A 14,650-nucleotide genomic window follows, 5' to 3' on the forward strand; every position below is an offset into this window, starting at 1 on the left:
TACCACCCAGTTATGTTCACAGTCCTTTTCTAAATTTTATTTTGAGAAAAGCTCCTGCTAAATTGCTCAAGCTGACCTTGAACTGGTGATCCTCTTGCCTTAGCCTCCTGAGTCACTGGGATTACAGGCATGCACTACCAGGCCTGGAAAGAATTTGATTCCAAATAGCATCAATATTCTCAAATTGGCCAGTGGAGATGGGAGAAATGACCCCCTTACAAAGGTCCTAATCTCGAGTGGCTGCCCACCATTATACTGGGTTTCAGAGTGACCTAACTGAGGTCCTCAGACCCGGGAAATTTTTCTTTTTGCTCTACTTAGGCCTCTGGGTGTGAGGTAGGAGAAGTAAAGGAAATGAGAACAAATCTTTGCCCAAGGAAGAAAAGGGAGATTATTTGCAAAGGAAGTGATCTGCTACACCAAGTCCCTTGGCATGGCTCACCTAGACTGCATTATCCCTACCACCACCACACATACAGAAAGCAAGAGAGAGTAAGGATGTGCTAGCAGCATGTGTCCAAATTCTGAGACACAGAAAAACTTTTTAAACCTACTGCCAGTCAGACTGCTCTGGAGATGGAAGCATAACAACCTGAAAGCAAAACAAGGGGAGAGTTCACTCGGCTCTTAGCCCCCAGAAACTTTCTTTCTGCAATCTAAAACTTGTTTAGAGGGAGGCGAGATGAATGGTAAGGATACCTGGGGGACCCAAATCTACTTTTCTTTCTTGGTATGGAGATTAGCTGAAAGATCAGAATGCCACATGCCAAGTCCTAAATAGGATGGATGGTTTTTATCTATGATGGAATCAAAGCCCAAAACAGATGCGAAGATGGAAATGCTGACACAGTTGGGTAGGCTGATCATCAGAAGTGGAACCAGGCGTAGGTGGCCTTAAAACAATGACCAACCAGAAGAGAGTTCTGCAGCCACTGACAAAAGGTTAAGCAATAAGATAGATCCATCTTTCCCAAGTGCTCACTACCCGCAACCAACCCCACAGTTCAGCTCAACTTGGCCACCAGGTTTTCAGGTCTGAACACTGTGAGGACCCTATGAAGAATTCCCTGGTACCTTCCACCCATGGCTGCCTGTTCAGACTCCACACAACTTCAAGGGTCATCTCCCTGTCCATCCCTCCATCCCCCAACTTGAAAGGTTCTCTCCTTTAAGCTGAGTAGCACTGTTTCTAGCCTTCTTCTCCTTGCCCTGCCCAGGGAGAAACTTGAATGAGGACTGCATGTCGACCATCTCTATGTCCAATACCAGGTGCCACCTAAGCACTGGTGGAACTTTTTTCCTTTTTTGAATGTGTGGGATAGTATTCCGGGGCACTTTACCTCTAAATTACATCCCCAGTCCTTTTAATTTTTATTTTGAGACAGGGTCTTGCCAAGTTTCCCAGGCTGGTTTTGAATTTGTAATCCTTCTGCCTCAGTCTCCTGAGTCACAGGGATTATAGGGACGCTCCACTATGCCTGGCTTAGTGTTAAACTTTTATTTTGCCTTTTTTGTTAATGAAATTTTGTTTACACACATAACAAAGATGCTCTCTCATAAGGCAACGTTGGATTTAGAAATGATTACTTCTTTACCAGTCCACTAAAACACTAGGTAAGTGGTCTAATATAAAACTCTAAAGAGTCACATAGAATTGAGGAAGCAAATAAGTAACAAACTAAACTACTAAAAACAGGAAAATGAGTTTTCAAGATATTTCTGAAATTTTTTTAACTTTTAACAAAATAACTTGAACAAAATTAACTTGAACAATTTAAAAAGTTTAATAATGATAACAACATATATCAATCCTATATCAAGCAGTTAAATCAAAGCAGGGACTTGATTACAGAAGTGGAATATACCAGGTTATTTAGGGCATAGTTAAGAAGACAAAGTTTTTATGACTAATTCCAGTGTCTCCTGAATCTGCATATTATTTTTCTCTATCAGGGAAGGATGTCTTCCAGATGTTTTTGCATTTTCTTTTGGTTCAAGGGGGAGGAGGGTATGAGGATTGAACAGACATCGAGGCTTCCCCAAGATGCCAACTCTGTAAAAAGAATTGTTGGTATAGCTGAGGTAGTATACTAAAACTAAGACAGATAGACACACACACACACACACACATACATACACACACACACATAGTTTTTTGAAAGTTGTCCCTGCTTCCATGAATGACCACTGTGGTCTTACATGAGTCTGAAACTCAGTCCACAGCAAGATTTTGTACTGACCTTTCCTGAATTTCCCAAAGATAATTCTTACAATTCATAAACTTCAGCCTTAAAGAATTTGTTACTCACTCCTCCAAGTTAGAAATATTTGGAGTCTAGCATAACTTTCTAACTATTGTTTTCTAACACCAATGGATATAACTAGAATTGCTCTGGACAGGAAATAGACTGCCAGGAGCAGGGGTAGGTGGGAAGACAGGCACCTTGTCTTCATTCAACTCTCTGGCAGAGGCATGGTGCTGAGCCCCTGCCCCTTCCAGGCCCAACTGAGGAAGCAACCCTCAGGCCCTCCAGCCTCCTTCCTGAGCCACTTACATTGACATGGACACAGAGTCCAGACTTTGCGTGTGTTTTTGCACCCGGCCTGGGAGTTTGATGCCTACTTGATGGTACTTTTTCTCAATGATATTCTGAGCTTTTTCTCTGAGAGATGGCAGCAGAGTAGACATGACTGGAGAACGCATGTTAATGGCTTTTTTAATTGCTGGGCGTTTTGCCATCATTCTCCTGTGGGAGAAGAAAGGTACCACTTAGGTCACCTTAGCCAGCTTCGGAGAAACATCCTCAAGTTTACGAAAGACAGAGATCAAACCTGAATTGAACAAAAGTCATGCGTTTCTTCTCCCCTCCTGATTCTTCATCCTCCCGTTTCCTTCGAGGAATGTTGAACATATTGGTTCGGAAGAGTCTTCCTATTTCTTCCTCAATCTCTGTCAAATGTTGGCGTCGGAAGACAATCCATGCTATATAGGTACAGAAAGTGAAAAAGGACTACGACAAAAAACAGACAAGAATCACAATTTTCAGAAATGATATGAAAAACTCTCACCTGTTCATATAACATTGGTAGAGTAGCAACAAACCCAGGTGACCCAATTTCTCAATATCCCTGGAAAGCTGTGCAAAATTAGACATGTACCCACCTTCACAGGAGGAAAATTGGACCCAAAGCCTAAGGTGTAGTATATGGCTTGTTAGCATTTCTTTAGAAAGAATATTCACAAAAATAAGTGTCTAAGAAATGACTGTCCATTATCGCTATGCATATGTATCATAGCAAAAAGAAAATCCCCCAAAAGTAAGTGACTCACCTCAAAGAATTTCCAGTCTTTTTGTGTGTCTGACATTTTCTCCCTGCAACATAATGCATCACAACCAAAGTTTGAGAGAGTTCAGTCTTTAGTGATCTAGCTCTTATCTTTCCCAAAAGGCAGGATTATGACCTGTGGCTCCAAGACAATTAGCTACATGAATGCTGACAAAGGGCAAAGAGAGTCCAAATACCTTCTTATTCAACTTCCTAGGCAAGCCAGAGGAAGTTGGGCAAAAATTAACCAACATCACCAGGCACGGTGGTGCATGCCTGTAATTCCAGCAACTCCAGAGGCTGAGGCAGGAAGATTGCAAGTTCAAACTTAGCAAGGCCCTAAGTAACTTAGCAAAACCCTGTCTCAAAATAAAAAATAAAAAGGGTTAGGGATGTGACTTAATGGTAAAATTCTCTTGGGTTCAATCCCCAATACCAAAAAGAAAAAAAAAAATTAGCCAACATACATTCGGAATAAACAAACCAGTGAGGGATTGTGTACTTTCAAATGCTTCTGGTGACATGAGTGTTGGAGACACGAGGAGAGTGGGAAGGTGGTAAAGAGATTATGCGAGGTGTTAAATAGGTGTGGTTGCACAGAACTAGAGGGTAAGTCTAGAATGAAGAAGGACAATGTGCAAAAAGAAACGGAAACAAAAATCAATAAAACCAACACCATGGAATCAACAGACTGAGAACTGTATTGTGCTCTTCCTTCTTTTTTTTTTTTTTTTTTTTTTTTCTTGTGCTGGGGATTTGAACCCAGGGTCTTATGCTTGCAAAGCAAGCACTCTACTAACTGAGCTATACCCCAGTCCTTCCCCTGCTTCTTACATCTGATATTAAGGATCCTGGAGCGTCTTCTCTCACTAAACTACACCCTGAACCTTGAGTGTTAGCTCTTAAAGGCAGATATTTGCCTAGCAGTCCTTTCAACACAAATTCATTCTTAAGGATATTGTGCTGGGATGAGCATGCTTAGTAAACCCAACCTTGCATCCTACACAGGCTGTTCTGATTTTGACATCCAGCTTTAGGGAAGCAGGCATGACCTGGAGACTTCTTGAGAGCTGACTGTGGGGGCTGTGTACCTGCAGTTACTTCACCAGTCATGGGGAACAAGGTCAGGCCCAGGCTGCTCCAAGATTAAAGCTGGTTTTACTTCTGGTTTTGCTTGGGCCTTCCTTGGAGTAACTGTGAGTCCTAGGATTCTAGGATTGGTCCTGGGACCAGGCTTTCCAGAACCATCCTGAATTCCCATAGTCTGGTGAAGATGATCCAAAATTCTCAGGACCTCCATCCTTCTTCCAGGGACTTTGGTTTTACTGGCCCAAAGCAGCCTTCGATTAGGGGCATGAGCCTAAAGAGCTGGTTCAGCTTTTACTGCTCATGTCCTACACACTTATTTATACACTGGATTCCTCATGTACAAGTCTTCAACACAAAATTAAGGCAATAATAATTACATTAAGTGCAGACTATGTGCCAGATACCATGCTGAAACCTTTACATTAAATATCATATTTAGTCTTCATAATATCCATATGAGGCAGTCAACAGTGCTATTCCCACTTACAACTAAAAAAACTGAAGTTGAGACTGAAAACCAAAGACATATATTTAAGTAGGGTCAGATCTTGTACTAAAATTCATGCCTGTAAGATATTCACATCTGTCCTTATTACCAGAATGCTTGGGAAACAGCCTTTTCTTTACAATAGTTTACAGATAAAAATATTGAACAACAGAGTCCAGCAGAAACTTTGCAGGGCAAGCTTCAACATTTATTTGGTTTCTTCAGGCCTCACCTGAAGAACGTCTGCCCTTTTGTGTCCTCTACCCGTTTGAAACTAGAGTCCACGCAGACCTGCCAAGCTGAAGCAGAAAACCAAACTGTTTTTGGAATAGTGAGTCAGCTTGTATTCTGGGAGAAAGTTTAGAGAGACAGCATCTTGGCAAGGTTTTGAAACCAGAGAGTGACTGTCCATGAAACACATGTTTGTTCATTCTCTCTCTCTCCCTCTCTCTCCCACCCCGCTTTCTTTCATTTTTTAGTTTAGAAGAAAATGTAACATGAACATCCTTCACTTTCCTTCAAGTTGCCATAAATACTGGGACTCTTTCTCTCTTAAAGCCCAAAGCAAACTGATGTGGCCCACACCTGGGAAATGAAGTATGGAAGGCTGTGGGTTTCTTCTTGCCATTCTGATTTACCTCTGCATAAGAACCTGAAATGAGTCCGGGAAATGGATGAGTAGCATGGGCACTGTTGGGGATCTCACAGTTTAAATCTCTGTAAATTCATCTGTTGCTGGTGAACTCTGAATCATTTTTCTTTTTTGTATTTCATAAATTTCTATATTAAGTACATAGAACCTAAAACCAATTGGTTATACATTTAGAAATTTTTTGATTAACAAAATGTAAGACCCCCACAAAATCACCTGTAAAATGAAACAAGGTTTGTAACAGCACAATCCAATAGTAATATAAGGTAAGCCATAAATATAATTTTAAAATTTCTAGTAGCCATGGTAAAAAGAAACAGGTGGGGTTGGGGGTATAGCTCAGTGGTAGAACACTTGCTTAGCAAGCACAAACCTTAGGTTTGATCCCCAGCACTGCAAAATAAAAAATAAAGTAAAACAAAATGATGTTGTTAATTTTATCCAACCTCCTGAAATATCATTTCAATATATAGTCAATTTTTTAATGTTATTTTATTTACCTTAAAACCTTTTGGATAGATTTTATATACTGCATATGTTTTACACTTATAGCATCTGTCAATCTGAAGCTACATTTCAAATGCTCAACAGCCACATGTGGCAAGTGACTACCATGCTAGTCGGCAACAACACTGTACAATCCACCTTTGAGGGCACAATCCAAAGAAAAGAAGGGAAAGGTGACCTGATGGTAAATCCAGAGATTTTTGTAGTGGCCTGTTAAGATTCTTTCTTACTCCTTCTTGCTACCTTAGATTGTTAGCTCTAAATCAAAATGAAGAAAGTATATTATTAATTATTGTGAAAGGATACAAAGCCTAGAGCCAAGGTTTGAACCTAGGCCTTAGGCTGGGGAAAAGAAAAATGTGTGTTTTCCCATTTGCCCACTATTGCTTTAGGTGAAATCAAGTGTGTTAATAGGTTTCCACCACCATAACAAAATTCCTAAGATGTTCACTTATAAGAGAAAATGTTGACTTCAGTTCACAGTGTTGGAGGTTCCAGTCCATCTTGTTCTGGGTTTGTAGCAAGGCAGCACATTATGGCAGAAGCACATGGTGGAGCAAAACCACTCACCTCGGGAGCCAGAGAGAAGAAAAAGAAGGGCCAGGGTCCCACAATCCCTTTCAAGGGCACGCCCACAATGATGTAAGGATTTCTCATTAAGTTCCATCTCTTCAAGCTTCTGCCACTTCCCAATAATGCCACCCTGGGGACCAGGCCTTTAACTCATGGGTTTTGGGGGGACATTGAAGATCTAAACTATGGCACGAGTTTTAAATGAAGGTCAAGTCCTGCCCTGTGCATGGAAAGAGAGGTTTCAAAGATGTGTTGCTGGGGAAGGGAAAGAGTCCTTAGTGCATGTGACTGAGGTGGGAGGCAGGTTTAATTAAGAATGATTTAGAGGGGCTGGGGTTGTAGCTCAGTGGTAGAGCACTTGCCTCGCACATGTGAGGCACTGGGTTCGATCCTCAGCACCACATAAAAATGAATAAATGAAATAAAGGTATTATGTCCATCTACAACTAAAAGATTAAAAAAAAGAATGATTTAGAGCTGTGTGCAGTGGCACCTGTAGTCCTAGCTCTTTGGGAGGCTGAGGCAGGAAGATAACTTGAGCCCAGGAATTTAAGACCAGCTTGGGCAACATATTCATACCCACCACTCCCCCCAAAAATGATGTAGATGATGGATACATTTGAGTTTCAAAGAGACTACCTTTCTCTCTACCTCTACCCCCTCCACCAGCCTCTTCGGTCAACCATGAGGTGACAGCTGCACTGAGAGAATAGGAAAAAGGTACGTATCCCAGGATGGAGGCCAGGGTGAAGCCAGAACTGGTCACAACCAAAGAACACAACAGATCTAGTTCTATAGGTTAGACCACAAAGGAGGCTGCCACACCTGTCCTGGAACACACAGATAAATTTTACTGAACCCACTCATCAAAATTTCTGAAGCTTATGTGACATTGGGTTTTCACGGAAAAGCATCTTCTCCTACTTCTCAAAGGACATGAAAGCACTAAATTAGCCCCAAATAACTGGTTCTACAGTAATCTTCTATTTAATCCCAGAGATAAACAGCATGAGGTATTTTAGTGTAATATTAGGTATGCATAGGTTAGAGGGAAAAATAAAAAAACCCACATGAAAATATTAGCTTATTCATATTAAAGTGAAATAAAGATATGCCAAAATCAGATAATTACTTATAACTGGCAAAAACACTGTCCTCATCGTCTACATAAAACCCATCAGTGCTGGGTGTATAATCCTACCAGCTCGGGAGTTTGAGGCAGAAGGATTATAAATTCCAAAGTCAGCCTCGGTAACTTATGAGGCCCCAAGCAACTCAGTGAGAACCTATCTCTAAGTAAAATGCAAAAAAATGGCTGGGATGTGTTTCAATGGTTAAATGCCAGAGTTCAACTCCCAGTACAAAAACAAAAACAAAAACAAAACCCAAAACAACAACAACAACACACACACACACACCAAAAGAATAATATCAACCCCTGAATCAAAGACATAAACAACATCCATGGACAATTAACAACTCACTGGCAAAACTGTCCTATAATCTGCTTTCCTCTATATCCTTTGTTCAGTACTTTAACATGTATGAATTTGATATGTAAATTGTGGGTGATGAGCTCTAAATCTATTCTTTTCCAATGGGTAGAAGAAAAGCAAGTGATGCTGTAGACAGTGGAAGAGGGACCAGGACCCTGTGCTAACCTGAGGCAATTACCTACTTTCAAACATAATAGTTTCCTTTAAAAATTATATTATATGGAGAGAAGAGGAGGAGAGGGGAAGGGTAAATACTAGAGAACAATAATGACCAAATTATATTGTTATATCATATGCACATACAAATGCTGTAACAATGAACCCACTATTGTGTATGATCATAATGCACCAATAAAAATATGGAAAAGATTGTAGCTGGAGCAATGGCACACACTTTTCATCCCAGCTGTTTAGAAGGCTAAGGCAGGAAGAACTCAAGTTCAAGGCCAGCCTGGGCATCTTAGCAAGGCCCTATTTCAAAACAAAAATGAAAAAGGGTTGAATATACGGTTCAGTGGTAGAGCACTTGACTAGCATGTGCAAGGCCTTATCCTTTGCAGTCGAACCCACGTTTGTCCTCTGAGCACTTGACTGCAGCTAAACATTCTCTAGATGCCCAATGGTTTCTCAATTTGAATTAGCAGTACTTGATTTTCCAATTTCCCATTTATCTTTTTCTAAAATAAAGGTGAGATTCAATAGTATATTCAAATGGCCCAAGAAATTAACACAACTGTCTAAATTGAACTATTAGCTGACAGGAAATGATATGGTATAGTTGCTTGCAAGATTGATCGAAAGCAAAATTCTTATGAAAACCTAAGTATGCAGTATAGAAAGAATGCTGTAATGTAGTGGTTTTCAAACTTTTTGAGTGTAATTCACAGTAAGAAACATATTTAATATTAAGTCCCTAGAATACACACATTGACTGCTCTAGTTTGACTCTGGTTTGCCTTTGCCTAAATACATGTTGAAGCTTACTTCCCCAAGGCAACAGTATTGAAAGGTGGTGGAACCTTCTAGAGGTGCAACCTAGTGGAAGATAGCTAAGTCACCACTACCTTCTACAAGGGATTGATGCAGATATTATGGAGAGCTGGGCTGGGTCTCATAGAAGTGGATTAGTTTCTATCATAGCAGGTTGTTAGAAAAGAGCAATACTGGCCAGACATGATGGTACATGACTGTAATCCCTGCGACTCGGGATGCTGAGGCCAGAGGATCACAAGTTTGAGATAGCCTTGGCAACTTAGCAAGATTCTGTCTCAAAATAAAAAATAAAAAGGGCTGGGATATGACTCGGTAATTCAGTGCCCAGGGTTCAATCCCCAGTATTGGGGGGGGATAAAAAAAGAGCGAGCCTGGCATTTCCCTGATTTCTTGCTTCCTTTCCCACCATATGATCTCTCTATCCTGTACCCTGTATCCTGATTCCTGACTCCTCTGTCTTCTCTGTCTTCACTCTCCACTCCCCACCATTTGATGCTATCTGTCATGAGGCCCTTACCAGAAGTGATGCTTTGTACCATGCTTTTGGACACCAGTTCTATAAGCTAATTAAATCTCTTTTATTTATGAAGTACCCAACCTCAAGTGTTTTGTTAAAGCAACACAAAACATTCTAAGGCATAGACACACACAAAAAATTGAAATCCTGATAATTACTTACCTTTATTTCATATGATATACTTGATTTTTAAAACTGTTTTATTCTCTTTATGACTACATTGATTTCAAGATCTACCAATGTGTTGTGACTTATAATTTAAAAAACAAACTGGTTTAGGAACATTACCATAAGGAAAAGCAGGCTGTGGAAAGCTGAATGTGTAAGAACTATCTATACTTTTAAAAGGTACAAAAAGAAATAATGACTACAAGCCAGGAGTGGTAGTCCTTGCCTACAATCCCACCTACTTGAGAAGCTGAGGCAGGAGGTCACTGCATCAAAATAAAAAATAAAAAGAGCTAGGAATATAGCTCAACAGTAGAGCAGCCCTGGCTCAATTGCCATTACCAGAAAAAAAAAAATTAACAGCAATTTACCAAATTGGGTTAAAATGTCAGAAAAATTCAACATCTAAAAACAAATGTTACTGTGGAGAAAAAAATCACTAATAGATATTACTAGAAAGTTGGATGTTAGTTAAAAAAAAAAAAAAAAAACTTAGGTTCACAGCTTATCTGATAGGTTGTTAACAAATTCCAAATGGATCAAAGTCACATTTCTTTAAAATGCTAATTTAAAAAAAAATAAGAGTAATAAGTTTAACCCAGGAATGGCAAGAATTTGTGTGACTATCAAATAGCATCAGAAACAAGGAGGACATGTTTGAATAAATATAAATGTAAAACATTTTCTTAATGTGTAAACATATAAATATTCAAAAGAAAGCAACAAACTATAAAAACAAATGACCAATCCTTGCTATGGGATGTAAATAAAGAAATTATACAAATTCCCAATTCCCCCTTGGTAAATGGTTGAAACTAAATGAGCAGGCAGTGAATAACTTTAAAAAGAAAAAGAGCAGAGTCTCCAAAAGCATGAAAGATATTCAGTCAGGTAAAATGTCTTGAAGTTGTTTTTTTTTTTTTTGTGGTGCTGGGATTGAACCCAGGGCCTTGTGCTTGCAAGGCAAGCACTCTACCAACTGAGCTATCTCCCCAGCCCCTTAAAGTTTTTTATAGACCTTTAAACTATCAAAAATATTAAAGTAATAAAATCCAACACAACCAAGTATGCTTATTGCTGAGGTCAATACAAAATGTTTTCATCTTCTTGAACTCAGGTTTCCCAGCCTCTCTGGCAGGAGGTCTGTGGAGGGGGCTCTGGGGTTCTGTTCAGTTGGTTGGGTGGTTGGCTGGAGATGGGTCTCCCTGTGTTACTTACTTTCCACAGCTCATGTGATGCTTATCAGGCATACCCAAGCCCAGCACAAGGACACAGTACTTCTGAGCCAAGTATTTCTGTGCCGCTTCTAACTTACTTAAAACCAGTTCCATCTCTTTTTTCTCTACAAGGCCCCTGGAGGGAAGGAAAAGACAGTATGGATTAATTTGAGTAATGCCTATCAACTAGCATTTACAAAGTCTGAATTATCAACTATTTTGAAAGACATACTAGTGAGTCAACAGACCTGACTTACCAATTAATTTATTTTACTTGAGCCATGGCATAGCAAAGTCCTCAAAGTCCCTTAATCATTATTAATCACTGGAATCAGCATCTCAAAGTTTATGGTGAATTTTCACTTGTTTATAGATTCTTTTTGCTATCTATGGATCCTCGGTGTTATATATAACTAGTCCTAATATTAACAGAACCGCCTAACAAGTGACCTATATTGGCTGCTGAGGCAGCTGGCAGCTCTCCTCTCTTCAGTGTTCCTGAAGCTGCTGTAGAGACTCCCTGCCACCTCAGCTTCCCCAGTTCCTGGTGTTCCTACTAAGCTTAGGGGCTCCAAGTACAGCACTGGCCCACTCTCAGTTCCGAGTTTAGGTGTGTTGCTGAAGAGATATTTATGGACAACTACTCTGGGAACTTTGGTTTCAATTATAGTAGCATTACTTCCCTATGAAAACACAGCCCCAGTTCCAACTGAATTGCAAATGATCTTTGTAAAAGACAATCTTTTCTTAGGTTGCAGCATGTCTGCATCCTAACTTTAAAATGTTTGCAGTACAGTAGGAAACTATACTGCTGACAATACATTCCAATGTACTATTAGTGAAAAATGCAGTGTCACTAGACACCAAATGAAATGTACTGTAAACAGGAACAAATTACTGTCCCTTCTGAGGTCAACCACTATAGCGACCATCTGAGGAGATGCGGTGAGGGGAAAGTGGTGACTTTACGGATGTTTTAGAGCACAAAACTTTATTACACATGATAAAAGGCTTGGAAATCACTGGAATAAAGTGAGTTTCTGGAATAGATAAGGTGGGCTCCCATTTTAAGTGTCCAAATGCCATGTAACCCAAACACACCCCTCCACCTTAACCCCAAAGGCCACATCGCAGTGCCTGTCTCCCTGCTTCCTGCAGCAGCCCACCCTCACCCTTCACCCTCCTTTGCCAAAGCTGCCAGTAGCTAATAGCCTTCTTTTGCTGTAGCAAATAAGCCAACCCAAATAACCACCATCAAGAAAAGCTTGAAACTTTAGCCAATGGTTCTCAAATTTTAGTCAATGCACAAATTATAAAAAATCTCCTGGGGTACTAAAACTACAAATTCCCCATGCAACTCCCCTCTCCAAGATTCTGAATAGAATCCAGAAATTTAAACAATTACCCCAAGTGATTCCAAGGCAGGGAGTCTTTGGGTCACATTTGGAAATATCCATAAAGAATCTATGTGCAGGGTGGGTGTAGCTCAGTGGCAAAGTGCTTGCCTAAGACATGTGAAGTACTGGGTTCCATCCTCAGTACCACATCAAAATAAAAATAAATAAAATAAAGGTATGTGTTCATCTACAACTAAAAAAAGAAATTTAAAAAAAAAAAAAAAAAAAAGAATCTATGTATAGAAGTAAGAAAAGCTATGGGGAGAAAAAACAGTCCTGGGAAGGTAACATGGATACAAAAATCCAGGCAGACTGGCCTGTCTGCACCAAAATTCTGTATCTAGATGCACCTGTAATCCCAGCAGTTTGGGAGGCTGAGGCAGGAAGATTTTAGGTTTAAAGCCAGCCTCAGCAACTTAGCTAGGCTGTGAAAAACCTGGTGAGACCCTGTCTCAAAATTAAAAGGCTGGAGATGTGGCTCAGTGGTTAAGCACCTGTGAGTTCAACCCCTGGTACTCCCCCCCACCAAAAAAAAAAATTCTATGTCTGAAAATCATTCCTTATAATGTTTCAGTTTTTTTACTTCATTCTGTAACACTGCCTTAAATACACTCCTAAACACTAACCCAGTTAATGATTCACATGAATTAACAAGCATATTCTTTAAAAATGCCAGGGGTGTAGCTTAAAGGTAGAGCATTTGTCTAGCAAGTGCAAGTACACAAGACCCTGGGTTCCATTCCCAGGACTATATTTTTTAACAATGAAAAGGTATATAATTTATAATAGTAAAGTGATAAAATTCCATATTAGAAGATACATTTTCTCATTTAGGGCAAGAAAACTACATCCAATGATATGTTATTTGAAAGACCAAATGCCAAAAATTTGATATTATGAAAATTTGTTAAATTCTCATCAAAAATTAAGAACCAAATTAAAAAGTGAATGACAAAATGACAAAATTTTGCTGAGACTGATGTTTCAGTAACAGAAAATTGGCATAATATTGTGAAAAAAATATTTGAAAAGAATTTCACAAAATTGAAACAAAAATGATCATAAATATTGGCCCCAATAATCTCTGTGCTAGAAGTTTATTCTTTAAAAAAAATCTTCTAAAATTAGGGGGAGAAATTTTATACATCAATATATTCAATATAATGATTATTTTTCAATTGGAAAGACTGGAAACTGCTCATATATAAAATGGAAAGAAAAAAGGAGTAGTTATCCAATCAGGATCTGTTTAAGGACTTGACATTTGTTACCCTAACATATGAGTGAGTCTCTGTGGGATTTAACCCAGGCACCAAAATCTGTACCCTTAACCACCATAATAAATTGCCCTTTAATAGTTAAAGTCATTCACTTAATGGAAACTTATGCAACCATTAAAAATCATAAAGAAGGTAATAACTTGAAAACAGCTTATGGTACAATGTTTATAAGCTCATGCAAAATCGTGCCTTTGTCCAAAGCTATAAATCCTGATTCTGAATAGGTAAATTCTGGAAACAGACCATAGTTGATCAGTAGAGGGTGTTGGGTGTGGTTAAGCACAGGCTTTAGAGTTAGACTGGGTTCCAGTCTCATCTCTACTACTTAGTAGGTATGTAATCCCCAACAAATGATTTCGCCTGAGCCTTAATTTTTTTCACCCATAAAATAGGGATAAGATTTCTTCTTCTGGAATTAGGGCTTTTAACCATCTAGAATCATCTAAATACATCTTTAACATCTTTCTCCATCTCTTTCTGCCCTCCTCTCACAGGATGCACGCTTTCCTCCCAAGTGCAACCAGTGAGTTAAGATAAGAGACATCGTCTCATTTATTTTTATGCAACACCATGAATTAGACACTACCATTATCCCTATGTTATAACTTACTAGTTGACTGAAATCAATTGTTTTTTTTATGTGCTATCACAGTGCAATCTATGTTTAATTCAATAATAATTAGTAAACTGATCGGTGACTGGAAAGCCTGAAAATGAAAGGTTATAGTGATTTTTTAGAATTCCTCAGAATCAAAATTTTAAGGCTTGGACTAAAGCTTTGCTTTTTGTCATTCTGTAGTTGATTCCTTCTAAGGAACAGTCTTACACCACCATGTTCAAAGAGTTTTCATGCATTTTCAAAATAACTGAAGAATCTTTCTTCTCTTTTACCTGTTAGTTAAGATATAAACCAAATTTCTTTGCTAGATTAATAATAAGCCTCAAAA

The 14,650-nt window shown here is 39.1% G+C and overlaps 1 protein-coding gene across 1 annotated transcript in view; it reads right to left on the minus strand.

The window, feature by feature from the left end:
• Positions 1–1,760: 1,760 nt before the first annotated feature.
• The window catches only part of PPP1R36 (protein phosphatase 1 regulatory subunit 36), a 31,542-nt gene continuing 18,652 nt past the window's right edge, over positions 1,761–14,650 (minus strand). The window contains exons 7-11 of the mRNA XM_079126016.1: positions 11,028–11,162; positions 3,332–3,374; positions 2,833–3,011; positions 2,556–2,747; positions 1,761–2,053 (exon numbers count right to left, since the gene is read on the minus strand). Coding sequence (XP_078982142.1) covers positions 1,885–2,053; positions 2,556–2,747; positions 2,833–3,011; positions 3,332–3,374; positions 11,028–11,162 — 718 coding nt within the window. The 3' untranslated portion in view covers positions 1,761–1,884. The remainder of the gene's footprint in view (positions 2,054–2,555; positions 2,748–2,832; positions 3,012–3,331; positions 3,375–11,027; positions 11,163–14,650) is intronic.

The sequence above is a fragment of the Sciurus vulgaris genome (assembly GCF_902686455.1).
Source record: "Sciurus vulgaris genome assembly, chromosome: 2".
Classification (NCBI taxonomy): domain Eukaryota; kingdom Metazoa; phylum Chordata; class Mammalia; order Rodentia; family Sciuridae; genus Sciurus; species Sciurus vulgaris.